The sequence below is a fragment of the Plectropomus leopardus genome, chromosome 7 (genome assembly GCF_026936395.1).
Source record: "Plectropomus leopardus strain MGB_pleo_1.0 chromosome 7, ASM2693639v1, whole genome shotgun sequence".
Taxonomy (NCBI): domain Eukaryota; kingdom Metazoa; phylum Chordata; class Actinopteri; order Perciformes; family Serranidae; genus Plectropomus; species Plectropomus leopardus.
This window is the reverse complement of record NC_142182.1, coordinates 16,801,485-16,823,618: the sequence shown is the minus strand read 5'-3', so window position 1 is coordinate 16,823,618 and position 22,134 is coordinate 16,801,485. Positions and strand designations below refer to the sequence as shown.

The 22,134-nt window shown below is 33.6% G+C and overlaps 1 protein-coding gene across 4 annotated transcripts in view; it reads left to right on the top strand.

Moving 5' to 3' along the window:
• Positions 1-22,134, top strand: part of tspan9a (tetraspanin 9a) — a 232,274-nt gene that overhangs the window by 183,805 nt on the left and 26,335 nt on the right. For all 4 annotated transcript variants that reach the window (XM_088080084.1, XM_088080083.1, XM_088080082.1 and 1 more), the window contains one exon: positions 3,310-3,393. In XM_088080084.1, coding sequence (XP_087936210.1) covers positions 3,310-3,393 — 84 coding nt within the window. The remainder of the gene's footprint in view (positions 1-3,309; positions 3,394-22,134) is intronic.

Here is a 22,134-nt window from a genome sequence, read left to right as displayed (position 1 = left end):
ACATTGGCTCAAACCTAATGCTTTTTTGTTTGTTTGTTTGTTTGTTTGTTTGTTTGTTTGTTTGTTTGTTTGTTTGTTTTAGATGTGTCATATTATTCAACCATGGTGGGAACAGTGAAGTGGCCCATCAAGCACAAGCACAATAGCACAATGGCCCAACTGGTTATAGGTTCCTTAAACCAAAACCTCTTTTTCAAGTAACTGATAGCATCAGTTGTTGGAAAGTCAATCAAAAATCTATAAAGGGAATTAAGCTGACTATAAAAAGTCTAAAAACAACATGAAAAGATGCTAAATGACCACAAAGTGACTTGAAACAACCACAAATACTCATATTCCACGAACAATGTACAGGTTCTGCCTGCTCAGAGCTTTTCAACCAAAAATAAGTTGGTTCAGAACTTTGCTGGAACAGAAAATTATGAGCTTTTTCTTAACCTAAATTGTGAACTGTATTCTGCAGATTGGAATGAGATGATGGAAAAGGGAACAATGAAGAAGTCCAGTGTGAAATAGAAAAAACAGCGTGCAGTGGTCTCATTAATAGTTGGTCAGTGCTTGTTTTTTTTTAGGTAAGAACAAATATCTGTAATAACAGACAAAAATTTATGAGATAATGGTAAATGGTAAATGGACTATACGTGTATAGTGCTTTTCTAGTCTTATTGACCACTCAAAGCACTTCAACACTACATGTCACATTCACCCATTCACACACACTGGTGGGGCTACCATACAAGGTGCCACCTGCTACTCAGTAATCATTCACACACACTCACACTCTGATGACGCAGCATCAGGAGCAATTTGGGGTTCAGTATCTTGCCCAAGGATACTTTGACATGTTGTTCAGAGGAGCTGGGGATCGAACCGCTGACCTTCTGATTAGAGGACGACCCACTCTACCTCTGAGCCACAGCCGCCCCTAATCAATTTGATAAACATAGATATATACATACACATACATGCACACATACCAACATATGCACAGTGCATAACCAATAACATACTTATAAAAGTGACAGCTTTGCTAACTATCAAATGGAATAGGTGCAGCTTCACCATGCAGTTTCTTAAACACATTGGGCCTCATGCAGCAACATTCTCTTAAATTTCTCCTACATATTCTCTTACTTCTTTGGTAAGAGAAAATATAAGAGAAGTCATCTCCAGATGCACCAAAACCTTAAGTCACCTATTAGCATAGGTAATGTCCCTGAACACTACATAAGGGCAGGTTTTGTGCCGTGTGCAAAGATTCTGGCACATGGCCAAGACTGGAGACATGATACCAAAAAAGGCTGTAAGAAGAGGAAGAACTTCTGCAGTAGTGAGACTGATGTACTGTTGAATAAACTTAAAGTAAATGTGATTTCAGGAATGCAAAAAGTTTTAAATAAATAAGATCTGGAATCCTGATTTTTTTGTTATTTTTTGCCTGAAAAATGACATACACGAAAGAAATCATTGCCAATTAATTTTCTAATTAACTGACTAATTGTTTCAGCTGCATTTGTATATTTTCATATTTATGGTTTGTGTGAAAAAATCTTAACTTGTAAAGTAGGTATCTAATAATAATAATAGTTGCGTAAAAAGTACAGTATTTCTCTGAAGTGTAGTGAAGTAGAAGTTAAAAGTGGCATGCAACATAAAAGTAACTTCAGATTTGTACTTAAGTACTGTACTTGAGTAAATGTACTTAGTTACATTTCAGCAAAGGGATGCACAGCAACTGAAATTACTGTCATTGGGGATCAACAGACTGAGTATAGTAGTATCACTTTACCCCTGAGATTTAATAATCCAGTCATTATAATTCCTCTAAAACCCCATATAAATTTGATTAAGTGATATTCATGAATTTTTAAAAAGTCCTTAAAGATAAAACTTATTTTTCCTTCGTTTTGGACAACAATTGGTGAACTGTGAAAACAAGATGTTTTTCTCTTATCATGGTACGAGTGCTCTTGGCCACTCGTAAAATTTTCTCTTACCTAAGACAAAAGCAAAAATAAGAAAACATTGGTGAATCCCAAAAGTCAGTGAGTACTAATAAAATAAGAACAAATCCTGGATATGAGCAAAAATGAGAGAAAATGTGTTCGTACATAGTTTCTTGCATGAGGCCCAATGTTCTCCCTCTTTTTAATTCCCTCAAACCAGCCTATGGCAACTTTGAAATTCTCCCAGGCTCCCTGTCTTTTCCCCTTGCCAAAGGCCCACTCAAAAGGGCATTACATGACCGTGCATTATCAATCCACTTAACGAGTACTGAGTCAACCACAGTGTCAACACAGTGCTTTCCTCGCGCATAGTTTCCTGTCAATTACTAGCAGTCATAAGTTTCAAGGAGCCATTTTTTATTGTGAAAAAAATGAGTGTCTGGTCAATATATATGTATGTATGTATGTATATATATATATATATATATATACACACACACATACACACACAGTTTTAAATAATAATTATGTTGATCTAGGACACAGACTTATAAGTACAGGATTCACAGGGGACCTGCAAATTATAAATCTTTATACATTTTTAATCTGCCGTCCATCTGTTCAGTAGTTTTTTCTTCACCCTCTATGGGTATTTAAAGTAGCTTTAAAGTTTTCGTCTTATTGCTGAATTCTGATCACACTGGATTTGTTTCCATTATACATGAGACAACAGCTCTTTTTTTCTCTTTTCTTTTTTCCAAAAAGCTTGCAGCACAATGTTCACCAATCCCCCCATTACAAGTTTAATCTGCTATTGGTCTGGCATGTGGTTTGTTAACAGGTCCAAAGTAGGGGATTAAAAGATGTAATATAATTGCCAAAATGAGAATAGGCAGACATTGAGCTGGCCCACTGGGAAACCGCAGCATTAAAAGCCTGTGTGTAATCCTGCCCAAAGGAGACGGCCACACGCTGTATAGTTAAGTCGTACATGCTGCCTCAGCACCCACACTCAAGAATGGGCACCACTTTGCAGCTGAAACCACCATTAAGTTCTTCAACGGTGAGTGACCTGTGATTGAACCCAGGTGGGAATACATTTAAGAGGTAGTGTGCAGGTCTTTCCATATGGCCAATAAACCTGCACATAAAAGGCATCACTCATGGGTAATTCACTTGTTATAACACCTCACCTGGTAGTTTATTCATCTGAGGGGATATCTTATATGTAAGAGATGCAGTTTTTGTGGAAAACATGAACTGGATGGTTTTTCTAGGTGACCAAACTGGCTGCACATGATGTGACAATGTGAAAATGAACACTTGCGTGGTTGTATCTTTACAAGCTTTTGTTCCATTTCAGGGCTGCTTTGAGAAAGTGGAGGAATGGCTGGATGACAACAAACACCTGCTGGGAACCATAGGCATGGTCATCTTGGTAGTGCAGGTACGAGGCTTTGTGATAAATTGCTTTTTCCATCTCCATTTGTTCTAGGTTTTTTTTGCTCTCTCCCATATATTTTCTCCCTATTTTTCTTTTTTGCTTTGTACCTGGGTGCATTTGTTTGTCTGGAAACATGGTTAAAAAAATAAGTGTGCATCCAGTGGCCTCTGTGCAACCATATTCTACAAGTTATAAGGCCTGTGCTCAGTGGGCGTTCCAGGCACCCACACATCTTGAAATATTGACATCACTGTCTTCTGCACCCTGATCTCATCTTGGTGAATCAAAGTCACCTGGATTTCTACCAAAGGCGGCTGTAGTCATGTATAAGGAGCCATCAGATGATAAGACAGTGGAGATACTGAATATGGAGGAGCGCGTATAGAGTCAAAGATTAAAGGCACAGTAGGGAAGTGTGATAGATTTTCCTCCTAAGACACCATTTTTCTTTTTGTCCTTAAAACTGCTGTACATCTATCCCTCTTTGTAGTGTTAGTGTCTCAATGCATTTTGCAGTACATTTTCCACTTACTTAGAGGTTGTGTCCTAAAAGTGTCTGCAGACTGAACAAAGCAAAGTGTACTTTTCCCTCTCATTTGCACAGATTTGACTGCTCTTTGCAGTTTGTGCCCTTTTCGTTTCAGACGGCCTAAGCAACCTTTGAACAGACGTTAGCTGTTGCTAGCTAGCAATGACACAATGCCTTTGCCAAGTCTCTGTGCTGTTTGTGTGACAGCTGCTTCACTTCCTGCAGTTGTCAACCAATCTAACTTCCTGTCTCTGTATGTTTACATAAAGGAGTTATAAAGCCTAAGTGTGAAGTATTCACTCAAGTTGAAACAGTTTTTGGGTCCTGGGTTCAGATTCAGCCAGCTGGGGTTTGTCTGTCTATATGTGTCACTTCTGTGACTGGCAACCTGCATGGAAATGTGGACAGCTCTGCACAGATGTCAGCATTTATGCATTCATGTATGCAGAGTCTATAGGCAATGGAGCAGAAATTTGGGATTGGGAGTATTTTGTTCTCTGTTTGTAGTTTGAGTGGTTTTGACCAGTCACATTTGAGTGGGCTTTGGTTGCCCACAGGTAAACAGTCCATGCGGAGAGCTAAAGAGTTGTAACCCATCAGTCGAAATGCAATCTCTGAACCCATCAGCTAATGTCTGATGACAATTTTTCTTTTTAAAAGCTTTCTACTAATTTAGCTAAATTCATACTCAGATATCTGTTCATAGAGATCTGCCATAATTTTGTTTGGTAGTGTCTTAGGTTGCTAAGTGAATTGTTAACAATGACCAGACAGAATAGGAAGTCAGAGGAGTCATGAAGACAGACAGCCCCCAGCTGGCTGGATCTGAACCCAGGACCTAGGAATTGTTTCAACTTGAGTGAAAACTTCATGCTTATATGGAGGCTTTATGACTGCTTTACATGAACAGAGACTACAGTAAGAAGAAGCTAGATTCATTTACGACTACAGAAAGTACTGTAGTTGCTGATGAGTTCTAAACTGTAACAGAGCACAGACTCTCACATTGACAGACTGATGGGTTCCAAGATTCATGCTACGCTGCCTATCTTTTGACACTTCCCATTTGACATTTTCTGCAATCATGCTTTGTCTAAAACTCACTTTGCATTCAGTCTGAATGCACCCTAAGTGTTGTGCTCTGCCCCCTGATCAACCTCTCTGAGAAAAGCAATATGTGCTGCACTTATTTCTCTTTGCAGCGCAATCTTGTCCTGCACCAACCCCACAGTCATGGCTACATTTGGCTCTGCAGTTCTTATATTTCACTCCTTCTGCACCTACCCTAGCACAAATAAATTAAGAGACAGCCTATTGTCTGTGTAACCTTCACTTGCTGTCCTTGCAAGTTTTAAGAATACTATGAATATGTCACTCACTTCTCATTGAATTATTGCAGAAAAAACACAGCACGAGATATGGTAAAAACTCAGACAAAAACGATTCAGAAAGCCTGATCCAAACATGTAATTTATGTTATTAATGTTATACTGACATACTACAACATACTACTGCATACTATACTATGACTTTTCCATCAAGTTTAGAAAGACAGACTATAGTGTGACTTTATCATCATATTTTGAACGACATACTATAGTATGACGTTTTTTTCACATTTTGAAGAACATACTATATTATGACTTGTCTTGAGATGACTTTTTATGCGGGTTTGAGCTGTATTTTTGACATGTCATACTTTGACATTTTTGCCATGCCTTTGTATAGCATTTTAGGTCATTTTTTCAACATGCTATATTATGGTGCTTTTGGCTATTTTTCAGCATTCTATGCTTTGACATGTCTTGACATGCTATTTTAAGTGTTTTTCAGCTGTTTTTGGGACATCTCATTTTATGTCATTTTTCAACATACTACAGTATTGCATTTTTAGTTGTTTTTTTACTATGCCATATTATGGTGTTTTTGGCTATTTATTTATTTATTTATTGCACCATTTATACTATGGCGTGTCTCGGCACACTATTAAATGCAATTTTCAACTGTTTTTGGGACATGTCATATTTCTTGCCATACTATTGTATTGCATTTTCGGTCAGTTTTTTTTTTTTGACATTCTATATTATGGTGTTTTGGACCATTTTTGCAACATTCCTTGCTATGGCATGTCTCTGCACACTATTTTATGCGGTTTTCAGCTGTTTGTGGGACATGTCATGTTTTGGCATTTTTTGTCATACTATAATGTTGCATTTTTGGTTGTTTTTTCGACTTGCTATATTAGGGTGATTTTTGCTGTTTTTAAAACATTCAATGCTATGGCCTGTCTCAGCACACTATTTTGATTGCTTTTCGGCTGTTTTTGGGACGTGTCATTTTTTGACATTTTTTGCCATACTAAAGTATTGCATTTTGGGTTGTTTTTTGGACATGCTATATTAAGGTGTTTTTGGCCATTTTTGCAACATTCTATACTATGACATCTCGGCATGCTATTTCATGCGCTTTTCAGCTGATTTTGAAACATGTCATATTTTGACTTTTTTGCCATAATATAGTATTGGTGTTTTAGGTTTTTTTTTTGACGTGCTATATTTTGGGGGGGGGGGTTGACCTTTTTTGCAATCTTCTCTACTATGACTTGTCTCTGAACACTATTTTTGGTGGTTGTCAACATATTTTTGCATATTTTACATTTTTTGCCAAAACCTAATAAGCGGTTTCAAAATGGCCAAAAATCGCATGCTATAGTATGGCAAATATGTCAGATTTTGACATGTCTCAAAAATGGCTGGAAATTACATATTATAGCTTGTAGAGTCGCATTATAGCATACAGAGTGGAAACAAAGGCAAAAAGGGCCAAAAACATCATAATTTAGCATGTTGAAAGAATGGCCAAAAATCACATGCTATAGTATGGCAAACATGTCAAATTTTGACATGTCCCAAAAATGGCTTGAAATTACATATTATAGCTTGAAGAGTCGCGTTATATCATACAGAGTGGAAACAAAGGGCAAAAACATCATAATTTAGCATGTTGAAAAAATGGCAAAAATCACATACTATACTATGGCAAAATTGTCAAATTTTGACATTTCTCAAAAATGGCTAAAAACAACTTATTATAGCTTATAGAGACCTGTCATAACATACAAAGTGGAAACAAATGCAGAAAAAAGGCCACAACTGTCATTTTTTAGTGTGCAGAAAAAATGGCCAAAAAACGCATTATAGTATGGCAAAAATGTCAAATTTTGACATTTTCCAAAAACGGCTGAAAAAAATTAGTATAGATTGTAAAGACGCGTCATAACATACAATGTGGAAATAAAGGCTAAAAAGGGCAAAAACATCACACTTTAGCATGTTGAAAACATGACGAAAAATCGCATACTATAGTATGGCAAAAATGTCAATTTTTGACATGTCTTTAAAATGACTGGAAATGAGATATTATTGCTTACAGAGACCAGAATAACATACAAAGTAGAAACAAATGCCAAAAATGGGCAAAAACATCATTTTTTGGCATGTTGAAAAATGGCCAAAAATTGCAAAAATGTCAAATTTTGACATGTCCCTAAAATGGCTAAAAACTACTTATTATGGCTTGTAGAGATGTGTCATATTATACAAAGTGGAAACAAAGGCCAAAAAAGGACAAAAATGTTATAATTTAGCATGTTGAAAAAATGATGAAAGATCGCATACTATACTTATTATAGCTTGTATCGATGTGTCATAGTATACAAAGTGGAAAGAAAGGCCAAAAAAGGGCAAAAACATCATAATTCAGCATGTTGAAAAACATGACGTAAAATCGCATACTATACTATGGCAACTAAGCAAGGGAAATGTCAAATTTTGACATGTCCCAAAAATGGCTAAAAACTACCTCTTATAGCTCGTATATACGCGCCATAGCATACAAAGTGGAAACAATGGCTAAAAAAGGACAAAAACGTCATGATTTCGCAAGTTGAAAAAATGCCGAAAAATCGCATACTATCCTATGGCAAAAATGTCACATTTTGACATGTCCAAAAAATAGCTGGAAATGACATATTATGGCTTGTAGAGACACGTAATGACATACAAAGTGGAAACAAAGGCCAAAAAAGGACAAAAACGTCATAATTTAGCATGTTGAAAAAATGACGAAAAATCGCATACTATACTATGGCAAAAATGTCAAATTTTGACATGTCCCAAAAATGGCTAAAAACTACTTATTATAGCTTGTATAGATGCGTCATAGCATACAAAGTGGAAACAATGGCCAAAAAAGGACAAAAACGTCATAATTTAGCTTGTTGAAAAAATTATGAAAAATCGTATACTATACTATGGCAACAATGTCAAATTTTGACATGTCCCAAAAATGGCTAAAAAAAAACTTATTATAGCTTGTATAGACGCATCATAGTATACAAAGTGGAAACAATGGCCAAAAAAGGACAAAAACGTCATAATTTAGCATGTTGAAAACATGACGAAAAATCGCATACTATACTATGGCAAAAATGTCAAATTTTGACATGTCCCAAAAATGGCTAAAAACAACTTATTATAGCTTGTATCGATGCGTCATAGCATACAAAGTGGAAACAAAGGCCAAAAAAGGACAAAAACGTCATAATTTAGCATGTTGAAAAAATGACGAAAAATCGCATACTATACTATGGCAAAAATGTCAAATTTTGACATGTCCCAAAAATGGCTGAAGACTACCTATTATCGCTTGTATAGACGCGTCATAGCATACAAAGTGGAAACAATGGCCAAAAAAGGACAAAAACGTCATAATTTAGCATGTTGAAAAAATGACGAAAAATCGCATACTATACTATGGCAAAAATGTCAAATTTTGACATGTCCCAAAAATGGCTAAAAACAACTTATTATAGCTTGTATCAATGCGTCATAGCATACAAAGTGGAAACAATGGCCAAAAAAGGACAAAAACGTCATAATTTAGCATGTTGAAAAAATGACGAAAAATCGCATACTATACTATGGCAAAAATGTCAAATTTTGACATGTCCTAAAAATGGCTAAAAACAACTTATTATAGCTTGTATCGATGCGTCATAGCATACAAAGTGGAAACAATGGCCAAAAAAGGACAAAAACGTCATAATTTAGCATGTTGAAAAAATGACGAAAAATCGCATACTATACTATGGCAAAAATTTCAAATTTTGACATGTCCCAAAAATGGCTAAAAACAACTTATTATAGCTTGTATCAATGCGTCATAGCATACAAAGTGGAAACAATGGCCAAAAAAGGACAAAAACGTCATAATTTAGCATGTTGAAAAAATGACGAAAAATCGCATACTATACTATGGCAAAAATGTCAAATTTTGACATGTCCCAAAAATGGCTAAAAACTACCTATTATAGCTTGTATAGACGCGTCATAGTATACAAAGTGGAAACAATGGCCAAAAAAGGACAAAAACGTCATAATTTAGCATGTTGAAAAAATGACGAAAAATCGCATACTATACTATGGCAAAAATTTCAAATTTTGACATGTCCCAAAAATGGCTAAAAACTACTTATTATAGCTTCTATATATGCGTCATAGCATACAAAGTGGAAACAATGGCCAAAAAAGGACAAAAACGTCATAATTTAGCATGTTGAAAAAATGACGAAAAATCGCATACTATACTATGGCAAAAATTTCAAATTTTGACATGTCCCAAAAATGGCTAAAAACTACTTATTATAGCTTGTATAGACGCGTCATAGTATACAAAGTGGAAACAATGGCCAAAAAAGGACAAAAACGTCATAATTTAGCATGTTGAAAAAAATGACGAAAAATCGCATACTATACTATGGCAAAAATGTCAAATTTTGACATGTCCTAAAAATGGCTAAAAACTACTTATTAAGGCTTGTATCGATGCGTCATAGCATACAAACTGGAAACAATGGCCAAAAGGACAAAACGTCATAATTTAGCATGTTGAAAAATGACGAAAAATCGCATACTATACTATGGCAAAAATTTCAAATTTTGACATGTCCCAAAAATGGCTAAAAACTACTTATTATAGCTTGTATAGACGCGTCATAGTGTTCAAACTGGAAACAGTGGCCAAAAAAGGACAAAAACGTCATAATTTAGCATGTTGAAAAAATGACGAAAAATCGCATACTATACTATGGCAAAAATGTCAAATTTTGACATGTCCCAAAAATGGCTGGAAATGACATATTATGGCTTGTAGAGACACGTAATAACATACAAAGTGGAAACAATGGCCAAAAAAGGACAAAAACGTCATAATTTAGCATGTTGAAAAAATGACGAAAAATCGCATACTATACTATGGCAAAAATGTCAAATTTTGACATGTCCCAAAAATGGCTAAAAACAACTTATTATAGCTTGTATCAATGCGTCATAGCATACAAAGTGGAAACAATGGCCAAAAAAGGACAAAAACGTCATAATTTAGCATGTTGAAAAATGAATGAAAAATCGCATACTATACTATGGCAAAAATGTCAAATTTTGACATGTCCCAAAAATGGCTAAAAACAACTTATTATAGCTTGTATATATGCGTCATAGCATACAAAGTGGAAACAATGGCCAAAAAAGGACAAAAATGTCATAATTTAGCATGTTGAAAAAATGACGAAAAATCGCATACTATACTATGGCAAAAATGTCAAATTTTGACATGTCCCAAAAATGGCTAAAAACTACTTATTATAGCTTGTATCGATGCGTCATAGTATACAAAGTGGAAACAATGGCCAAAAAAGGACAAAAACGTCATAATTTAGCATGTTGAAAAAATGACGAAAAATCGCATACTATACTATGGCAAAAATTTCAAATTTTGACATGTCCCAAAAATGGCTAAAAACTACTTATTATAGCTTCTATATATGCGTCATAGCATACAAAGTGGAAACAAAGGCCAAAAAAGAACAAAAACGTCATAATTTAGCATGTTGAAAAAATGACGAAAAATCGCATACTATACTATGGCAAAAATGTCAAATTTTGACATGTCCCAAAAATGGCTGAAAACTACCTATTATAGCTTGTATAGACGCGTCATAGTATACAAAGTGGAAACAATGGCCAAAAAAGGACAAAAACGTCATAATTTAGCATGTTGAAAAAATGACGAAAAATCACATACTATACTATGGCAAAATTTCAAATTTTGACATGTCCCAAAAATGGCTAAAAACAACTTATTATAGCTTGTATCAATGCGTCATAGCATACAAAGTGGAAACAATGGCCAAAAAAGGACAAAAACGTCATAATTTAGCATGTTGAAAAAATGACGAAAAATCGCATACTATACTATGGCAAAAATGTCAAATTTTGACATGTCCTAAAAATGGCTAAAAACTACTTATTATAGCTTGTATCGATGCGTCATAGCATACAAAGTGGAAACAATGGCCAAAAAAGGACAAAAACGTCATAATTTAGCATGTTGAAAAAATGACGAAAAATCGCATACTATACTATGGCAAAAATTTCAAATTTTGACATGTCCCAAAAATGGCTAAAAACTACTTATTATAGCTTCTATATATGCGTCATAGCATACAAAGTGGAAACAATGGCCAAAAAAGGACAAAAACGTCATAATTTAGCATGTTGAAAAAATGACGAAAAATCGCATACTATACTATGGCAAAAATTTCAAATTTTGACATGTCCCAAAAATGGCTGAAAACTACTTATTATAGCTTGTATAGACGCGTCATAGTATACAAAGTGGAAACAATGGCCAAAAAAGGACAAAAACGTCATAATTTAGCATGTTGAAAAAATGACGAAAAATCGCATACTATACTATGGCAAAAATGTCAAATTTTGACATGTCCTAAAAATGGCTAAAAACTACTTATTATAGCTTGTATCGATGCGTCATAGCATACAAACTGGAAACAATGGCCAAAAAAGGACAAAAACGTCATAATTTAGCATGTTGAAAAAATGACGAAAAATCGCATACTATACTATGGCAAAAATGTCAAATTTTGACATGTCCTAAAAATGGCTAAAAACAACTTATTATAGCTTGTATCGATGCGTCATAGCATACAAAGTGGAAACAATGGCCAAAAAAGGACAAAAACGTCATAATTTAGCATGTTGAAAAAATGACGAAAAATCGCATACTATACTATGGCAAAAATGTCAAATTTTGACATGTCCCAAAAATGGCTAAAAACAACTTATTATAGCTTGTATCAATGCGTCATAGCATACAAAGTGGAAACAATGGCCAAAAAAGGACAAAAACGTCATAATTTAGCATGTTGAAAAAATGACGAAAGATCGCATACTATACTATGGCAAAAATGTCAAATTTTGACATGTCCCAAAAATGGCTAAAAACTACTTATTATAGCTTGTATATACGCGTCATAGCATACAAAGTGGAAACAATGGCCAAAAAAGGACAAAAACGTCATAATTTAGCATGTTGAAAAAATGACGAAAAATCGCATACTATACTATGGCAAAAATGTCAAATTTTGACATGTCCTAAAAATGGCTAAAAACAACTTATTATAGCTTGTATCAATGCGTCATAGAATACAAAGTGGAAACAATGGCCAAAAAAGGACAAAAACGTCATAATTTAGCATGTTGAAAAAATGACGAAAGATCGCATACTATACTATGGCAAAAATGTCAAATTTTGACATGTCCCAAAAATGGCTGGAAATGACATATTATGGCTTGTAGAGACACGTAATAACATACAAAGTGGAAACAATGGCCAAAAAAGGACAAAAACGTCATAATTTAGCATGTTGAAAAAATGACGAAAAATCGCATACTATACTATGGCAAAAATGTCAAATTTTGACATGACCCAAAAATGGCTAAAAACTACCTATTATAGCTTGTATAGACGCGTCATAGTATACAAAGTGGAAACAATGGCCAAAAAAGGACAAAAACGTCATAATTTAGCATGTTGAAAAAATGACGAAAAATCGCATACTATACTATGGCAAAAATGTCAAATTTTGACATGTCCCAAAAATGGCTAAAAACAACTTATTATAGCTTGTATAGACGCGTCATAGTATACAAACTGGAAACAATGGCCAAAAAAAGACAAAAACGTCATAATTTAGCATGTTGAAAAAATGACGAAAGATCGCATACTATACTATGGCAAAAATGTCAAATTTTGACATGTCCCAAAAATGGCTGGAAATGACATATTATGGCTTGTAGAGACACGTAATAACATACAAAGTGGAAACAATGGCCGAAAAAGGACAAAAACGTCATAATTTAGCATGTTGAAAAAATGACGAAAAATCGCATACTATACTATGGCAAAAATTTCAAATTTTGACATGTCCCAAAAATGGCTAAAAACTACTTATTATAGCTTCTATATATGCGTCATAGTATACAAAGTGGAAACAATGGCCAAAAAAGGACAAAAACGTCATAATTTAGCATGTTGAAAAAATGACGAAAAATCGCATACTATACTATGGCAAAAATGTCAAATTTTGACATGTCCTAAAAATGGCTAAAAACTACTTATTAAGGCTTGTATCGATGCGTCATAGCATACAAACTGGAAACAATGGCCAAAAAAGGACAAAAACGTCATAATTTAGCATGTTGAAAAAATGACGAAAAATCGCATACTATACTATGGCAAAAATGTCAAATTTTGACATGTCCTAAAAATGGCTAAAAACTACTTATTATAGCTTGTATCGATGCGTCATAGCATACAAAGTGGAAACAATGGCCAAAAAAGGACAAAAACGTCATAATTTAGCATGTTGAAAAAATGACGAAAAATCGCATACTATACTATGGCAAAAATGTCAAATTTTGACATGTCCCAAAAATGGCTAAAAACAACTTATTATAGCTTGTATCAATGCGTCATAGCATACAAAGTGGAAACAATGGCCAAAAAAGGACAAAAACGTCATAATTTAGCATGTTGAAAAAATGACGAAAAATCGCATACTATACTATGGCAAAAATGTCAAATTTTGACATGTCCCAAAAATGGCTAAAAACTACTTATTATAGCTTGTATATACGCGTCATAGCATACAAAGTGGAAACAATGGCCAAAAAAGGACAAAAACGTCATAATTTAGCATGTTGAAAAAATGACGAAAAATCGCATACTATACTATGGCAAAAATGTCAAATTTTGACATGTCCTAAAATGGCTAAAACAACTTATTATAGCTTGTATCAATGCGTCATAGCATACAAAGTGGAAACAATGGCCAAAAAAGGACAAAAACGTCATAATTTAGCATGTTGAAAAAATGACGAAAGATCGCATACTATACTATGGCAAAAATGTCAAATTTTGACATGTCCCAAAAATGGCTAAAAACTACTTATTATAGCTTGTATATACGCGTCATAGCATACAAAGTGGAAACAATGGCCAAAAAAGGACAAAAACGTCATAATTTAGCATGTTGAAAAAATGACGAAAAATCGCATACTATACTATGGCAAAAATGTCAAATTTTGACATGTCCTAAAAATGGCTAAAAACAACTTATTATAGCTTGTATCAATGCGTCATAGAATACAAAGTGGAAACAATGGCCAAAAAAGGACAAAAACGTCATAATTTAGCATGTTGAAAAAATGACGAAAGATCGCATACTATACTATGGCAAAAATGTCAAATTTTGACATGTCCCAAAAATGGCTGGAAATGACATATTATGGCTTGTAGAGACACGTAATAACATACAAAGTGGAAACAATGGCCGAAAAAGGACAAAAACGTCATAATTTAGCATGTTGAAAAAATGACGAAAAATCGCATACTATACTATGGCAAAAATGTCAAATTTTGACATGACCCAAAAATGGCTAAAACTACCTATTATAGCTTGTATAGACGCGTCATAGTATACAAAGTGGAAACAATGGCCAAAAAAGGACAAAAACGTCATAATTTAGCATGTTGAAAAAATGACGAAAAATCGCATACTATACTATGGCAAAAATTTCAAATTTTGACATGTCCCAAAAATGGCTAAAAACAACTTATTATAGCTTGTATAGACGCGTCATAGTATACAAACTGGAAACAATGGCCAAAAAGGACAAAAGCGTCATAATTTAGCATGTTGAAAAAATGACGAAAGATCGCATACTATACTATGGCAAAAATGTCAAATTTTGACATGGCCCAAAAATGGCTAAAAATGAATTATTATAGCTTGAAGAGATACGTAATAACATACAAAGTGGAAACAATGGCCAAAAAGGACAAAACGTCATAATTTAGCATGTTGAAAAAATGACGAAAAATCGCATACTATACTATGGCAAAAATGTCAAATTTTGACATGTCCCAAAAATGGCTAAAAACTACTTATTATAGCTTGTATATATGCGTCATAGCATACAAAGTGGAAACAATGGCCAAAAAAGGACAAAACGTCATAATTTAGCATGTTGAAAAATGGCGAAAAATCGCATACTATACTATGGCAAAAATTTCAAATTTTGACATGTCCCAAAAATGGCTGAAAACTACTTATTATAGCTTGTATAGACGCGTCATAGTATACAAAGTGGAAACAATGGCCAAAAAAGGACAAAAACGTCATAATTTAGCATGTTGAAAAAAATGACGAAAAATCGCATACTATACTATGGCAAAAATGTCAAATTTTGACATGTCCCAAAAATGGCTAAAAACAACTTATTATAGCTTGTATATACGCGTCATAGCATACAAAGTGGAAACAATGGCCAAAATAGGACAAAAACGTCATAATTTAGCATGTTGAAAAAATGACGAAAAATCGCATACTATACTATGGCAAAAATGTCAAATTTTGACATGTCCCAAAAATGGCTAAAAACTACTTATTATAGCTTGTATCGATGCGTCATAGCATTCAAAGCGGAAACAATGGCCAAAAAAGGACAAAAACGTCATAATTTAGCATGTTGAAAAAATGACGAAAAATCGCATACTATACTATGGCAAAAATGTCAAATTTTGACATGTCCTAAAAATGGCTAAAAACAACTTATTATAGCTTGTATCAATGCGTCATAGAATACAAAGTGGAAACAATGGCCAAAAAGGACAAAAGCGTCATAATTTAGCATGTTGAAAAATGACGAAAAATCGCATACTATACTATGGCAAAAATGTCAAATTTTGACATGTCCCAAAAATGGCTAAAAATGACATATTATAGCTTGTATAGACACGTCATAACATACAAAGTGGAAACAATGGCCAAAAAGGACAAAAACATCATAATTTAGCATGTTGAAAAAATGATGAAAAATCATATACTATACTATGGCAAAAATGTCAAATTTTGACATGTCCCAAAAATGGCTAAAAACTACCTATTATAGCTTGTATAGACGCGTCATAGTATACAAAGTGGAAACAATGGCCAAAAAAGGACAAAAACGTCATAATTTAGCATGTTGAAAAAATGACAAAAAATCGCATACTATACTATGGCAAAAATGTCAAATTTTGACATGTCCTAAAAATGGCTAAAAACTACTTATTATAGCTTGTATATATGCGTCATAGCATACAAACTGGAAACAATGGCCAAAAAAGGACAAAAACGTCATAATTTAGCATGTTGAAAAAATGACGAAAAATCGCATACTATACTATGGCAAAAATGTCAAATTTTGACATGTCCCAAAAATGGCTAAAAACAACTTATTATAGCTTGTATCAATGCGTCATAGCATACAAAGTGGAAACAACGGCCAAAAAGGACAAAAGCGTCATAATTTAGCATGTTGAAAAATGAATGAAAAATCGCATACTATACTATGGCAAAAATGTCAAATTTTGACATGTCCCAAAAATGGCTGGAAACAACTTATTATAGCTTGTATATATGCGTCATAGCATACAAAGTGGAAACAATGGCCAAAAAAGGACAAAAACGTCATAATTTAGCATGTTGAAAAAATGACGAAAAATCGCATACTATACTATGGCAAAAATGTCAAATTTTGACATGTCCCAAAAATGGCTAAAAACTACTTATTATAGCTTGTATCAATGCGTCATAGCATACAAAGTGGAAACAATGGCCAAAAAAGGACAAAAACGTCATAATTTAGCATGTTGAAAAAATGACGAAAAATCGCATACTATACTATGGCAAAAATGTCAAATTTTGACATGTCCCAAAAATGGCTGAAAACTACCTATTATAGCTTTGAGACACACGTCATAACATACAAAGTGGAAACAATGGCCAAAAAAGGACAAAAACATCATAATTTAGCATGTTGAAAAAATGACGAAAAATCGCATACTATACTATGGCAAAAATGTCAAATTTTGACATGACCCAAAAATGGCTAAAAACTACTTATTATAGCTTGTATAGACGTCATAGTATACAAAGTGGAAACAATGGCCAAAAAGGACAAAACGTCATAATTTAGCATGTTGAAAAAATGACGAAAAATCGCATACTATACTATGGCAAAAATGTCAAATTTTGACATGTCCCAAAAATGGCTAAAAACGACTTATTATAGCTTGTATAGACGCGGCATAGTATACAAAGTGGAAACAATGGCCAAAAAAGGACAAAAACGTCATAATTTAGCATGTTGAAAAAATGACGAAAAATCGCATACTATACTATGGCAAAAATGTCAAATTTTGACATGACCCAAAAATGGCTAAAAACTACTTATTATAGCTTCTATATATGCGTCATAGCATACAAAGTGGAAACAATGGCCAAAACAGGACAAAAACGTCATAATTTAGCATGTTGAAAAAATGACGAAAAATCGCATACTATACTATGGCAAAAATGTCAAATTTTGACATGTCCCAAAATGGCTAAAACTACTTATTATAGCTTGTATATATGCGTCATAGCATACAAAGTGGAAACAATGGCCAAAAAAGGACAAAACGTCATAATTTAGCATGTTGAAAAATGAAAAAAATCGCATACTATACTATGGCAAAAATGTCAAATTTTGACATGTCCCAAAAATGGCTAAAAACAACTTATTATAGCTTGTATCAATGCGTCATAGCATACAAAGTGGAAACAATGGCCAAAAAAGGACAAAACGTCATAATTTAGCATGTTGAAAAAATGACGAAAAATCGTGATACTATACTATGGCAAAAATGCCAAATTTTGACATGTCCCAAAAATGGCTAAAACAACTTATTATAGCTTGTATCAATGCGTCATAGCATACAAAGTGGAAACAATGGCCAAAAAAGGACAAAAACGTCATAATTTAGCATGTTGAAAAAATGACGAAAAATCGCATACTATACTATGGCAAAAATGTCAAATTTTGACATGTCCCAAAAATGGCTAAAACTACTTATTATAGCTTGTATCAATGCGTCATAGCATACAAAGTGGAAACAATGGCCAACAAAAGACAAAACAATCATAATTTAGCATGTTGAAAAATGACGAAAAATCGCATACTATACTATGGCAAAAATGTCAAATTTTGACATGTCCCAAAAATGGCTAAAACAACTTATTATAGCTTGTATCAATGCGTCATAGCATACAAAGTGGAAACAATGGCCAAAAAAGGACAAAAACGTCATAATTTAGCATGTTGAAAAAATGACGAAAAATCGCATACTATACTATGGCAAAAATGTCAAATTTTGACATGTCCCAAAAATGGCTAAAAACTACTTATTATAGCTTGTATCAATGCGTCATAGCATACAAAGTGGAAACAATGGCCAAAAAAGGACAAAAACGTCATAATTTAGCATGTTGAAAAATGACGAAAAATCGCATACTATACTATGGCAAAAATGTCAAATTTTGACATGTCCCAAAAATGGCTAAAAACTACTTATTATAGCTTGTATAGACGTCATAGCATACAAAGTGGAAACAATGGCCAAAAAGGACAAAACGTCATAATTTAGCATGTTGAAAAAAATGACGAAAAATCGCATACTATACTATGGCAAAAATGTCAAATTTTGACATGTCCCAAAAATGGCTAAAAACAACTTATTATAGCTTGTATCAATGCGTCATAGCATACAAAGTGGAAACAATGGCCAAAAAAGGACAAAAGCGATCATAATTTAGCATGTTGAAAAAATGACGAAAAATCGCATACTATACTATGGCAAAATGTCAAATTTTGACATGTCCCAAAAAAGGCTAAAAACTACTTATTATAGCTTGTATAGACGCGTCATAGCATACAAAGTGGAAACAATGGCCAAAAAAGGACAAAAACGTCATAATTTAGCATGTTGAAAAAATGACGAAAAATCGCATACTATACTATGGCAAAAATGTCAAATTTTGACATGTCCCAAAAATGGCTAAAAACAACTTATTATAGCTTGTATCAATGCGTCATAGCATACAAAGTGGAAACAACGGCCAAAAAGGACAAAAGCGTCATAATTTAGCATGTTGAAAAATGACGAAAAATCGCATACTATACTATGGCAAAAATGTCAAATTTTGACATGTCCTAAAAATGGCTAAAAACAAGTTATTTTAGCTTGTATAGACGCGTCATAGCATACAAAGTGGAAACAATGGCCAAAAAAGGACAAAAACGTCATAATTTAGCATGTTGAAAAAATGACGAAAAATCGCATACTATACTATGGCAAAAATGTCAAATTTTGACATGTCCCAAAAATGGCTAAAAACAACTTATTATAGCTTGTATCAATGCGTCATAGCATACAAAGTGGAAACAATGGCCAAAAAGGACAAAACGTCATAATTTAGCATGTTGAAAAATGACGAAAATCGCATACTATACTATGGCAAAAATGTCAAATTTTGACATGTCCTAAAAATGGCTAAAAACTACTTATTATAGCTTGTATCGATGCGTCATAGCATTCAAAGCGGAAACAATGGCCAAAAAAGGACAAAAACGTCATAATTTAGCATGTTGAAAAATGAATGAAAAATCGCATACTATACTATGGCAAAAATGTCAAATTTTGACATGTCCCAAAAATGGCTAAAACTACTTATTATAGCTTGTATCAATGCGTCATAGCATACAAAGTGGAAACAATGGCCAAAAAAGGACAAAACGTCATAATTTAGCATGTTGAAAAAATGACGAAAAATCGCATACTATACTATGGCAAAAATGTCAAATTTTGACATGTCCCAAAAATGGCTAAAAACTACTTATTATAGCTTGTATCGATGCGTCATAGTATACAAAGTGGAAACAATGGCCAAAAAAGGACAAAAACGTCATAATTTAGCATGTTGAAAAAATGACGAAAAATCGCATACTATACTATGGCAAAAATGTCAAATTTTGACATGTCCCAAAAATGGCTAAAAACAACTTATTATAGCTTGTATATATGCGTCATAGCATACAAAGTGGAAACAATGGCCAAAAAAGGACAAAAACGTCATAATTTAGCATGTTGAAAAAATGACGAAAAATCGCATACTATACTATGGCAAAAATGTCAAATTTTGACATGTCCCAAAAATGGCTAAAAACAACTTATTATAGCTTGTATCAATGCGTCATAGCATACAAAGTGGAAACAATGGCCAAAAAGGACAAAACGTCATAATTTAGCATGTTGAAAAATGACGAAAAATCGCATACTATACTATGGCAAAATGTCAAATTTTGACATGTCCCAAAAATGGCTAAAACAACTTATTATAGCTTGTATCAATGCGTCATAGCATACAAAGTGGAAACAATGGCCAAAAAGGACAAAACGTCATAATTTAGCATGTTGAAAAAATGACGAAAAATCGCATACTATACTATGGCAAAAATGTCAAATTTTGACATGTCCCAAAATGGCTAAAAACAACTTATTATAGCTTGTATATATGCGTCATAGCATACAAAGTGGAAACAATGGCCAAAAGGACAAAACGTCATAATTTAGCATGTTGAAAAAATGACGAAAAATCGCATACTATACTATGGCAAAAATGTCAAATTTTGACATGTCCCAAAAATGGCTAAAAACAACTTATTATAGCTTGTATCAATGCGTCATAGCATACAAAGTGGAAACAATGGCCAAAAAAGGACAAAAACGTCATAATTTAGCATGTTGAAAAAATGACGAAAAATCGCATACTATACTATGGCAAAAATGTCAAATTTTGACATGTCCCAAAAATGGCTAAAAACTACTTATTATAGCTTGTATATATGCGTCATAGCATACAAAGTGGAAACAATGGCCAAAAAAGGACAAAAACGTCATAATTTAGCATGTTGAAAAAATGACGAAAAATCGCATACTATACTATGGCAAAAATGTCAAATTTTGACATGTCCCAAAAATGGCTAAAAACGACTTATTATAGCTTGTATAGACGCGGCATAGTATACAAAGTGGAAACAAAGGCCAAAAAAGGGCAAAAACGTCATAATTTAGGATGTTGAAAAAATGACGAAAAATCGCATACTATACTATGGCAAAAATGTCAAATTTTGACATGTCCCAAAAATGGCTAAAATGACTTATTATAGCTTGTAGAGATGCGTCATAGCATACAAAGTGGAAACAATGGCCAAAAAGGACAAAAGCGTCATAATTTAGCATGTTGAAAAATGACGAAAAATCGCATACTATACTATGGCAAAAATGTCAAATTTTGACATGTCCCAAAAATGGCTAAAAACAACTTATTATAGCTTGTATCAATGCGTCATAGCATACAAAGTGGAAACAATGGCCAAAAAAGGACAAAAACGTCATAATTTAGCATGTTGAAAAAATGACGAAAAATCGCATACTATACTATGGCAAAAATGCCAAATTTTGACATGTCCCAAAAATGGCTGGAAATGACATATTATAGCTTGTATATATGCGTCATAGCATACAAAGTGGAAACAATGGCCAAAAAAGGACAAAAACGTCATAATTTAGCATGTTGAAAAAATGACGAAAAATCGCATACTATACTATGGCAAAAATGTCAAATTTTGACATGTCCCAAAAATGGCTAAAAACAACTTATTATAGCTTGTATCAATGCGTCATAGCATACAAAGTGGAAACAATGGCCAAAAAAGGACAAAAACGTCATAATTTAGCATGTTGAAAAAATGACGAAAAGATCGTGATACTATACTATGGCAAAATGTCAAATTTTGACATGTCCCAAAAATGGCTAAAACGACTTATTATAGCTTGTATCAATGCGTCATAGTATACAAAGTGGAAAC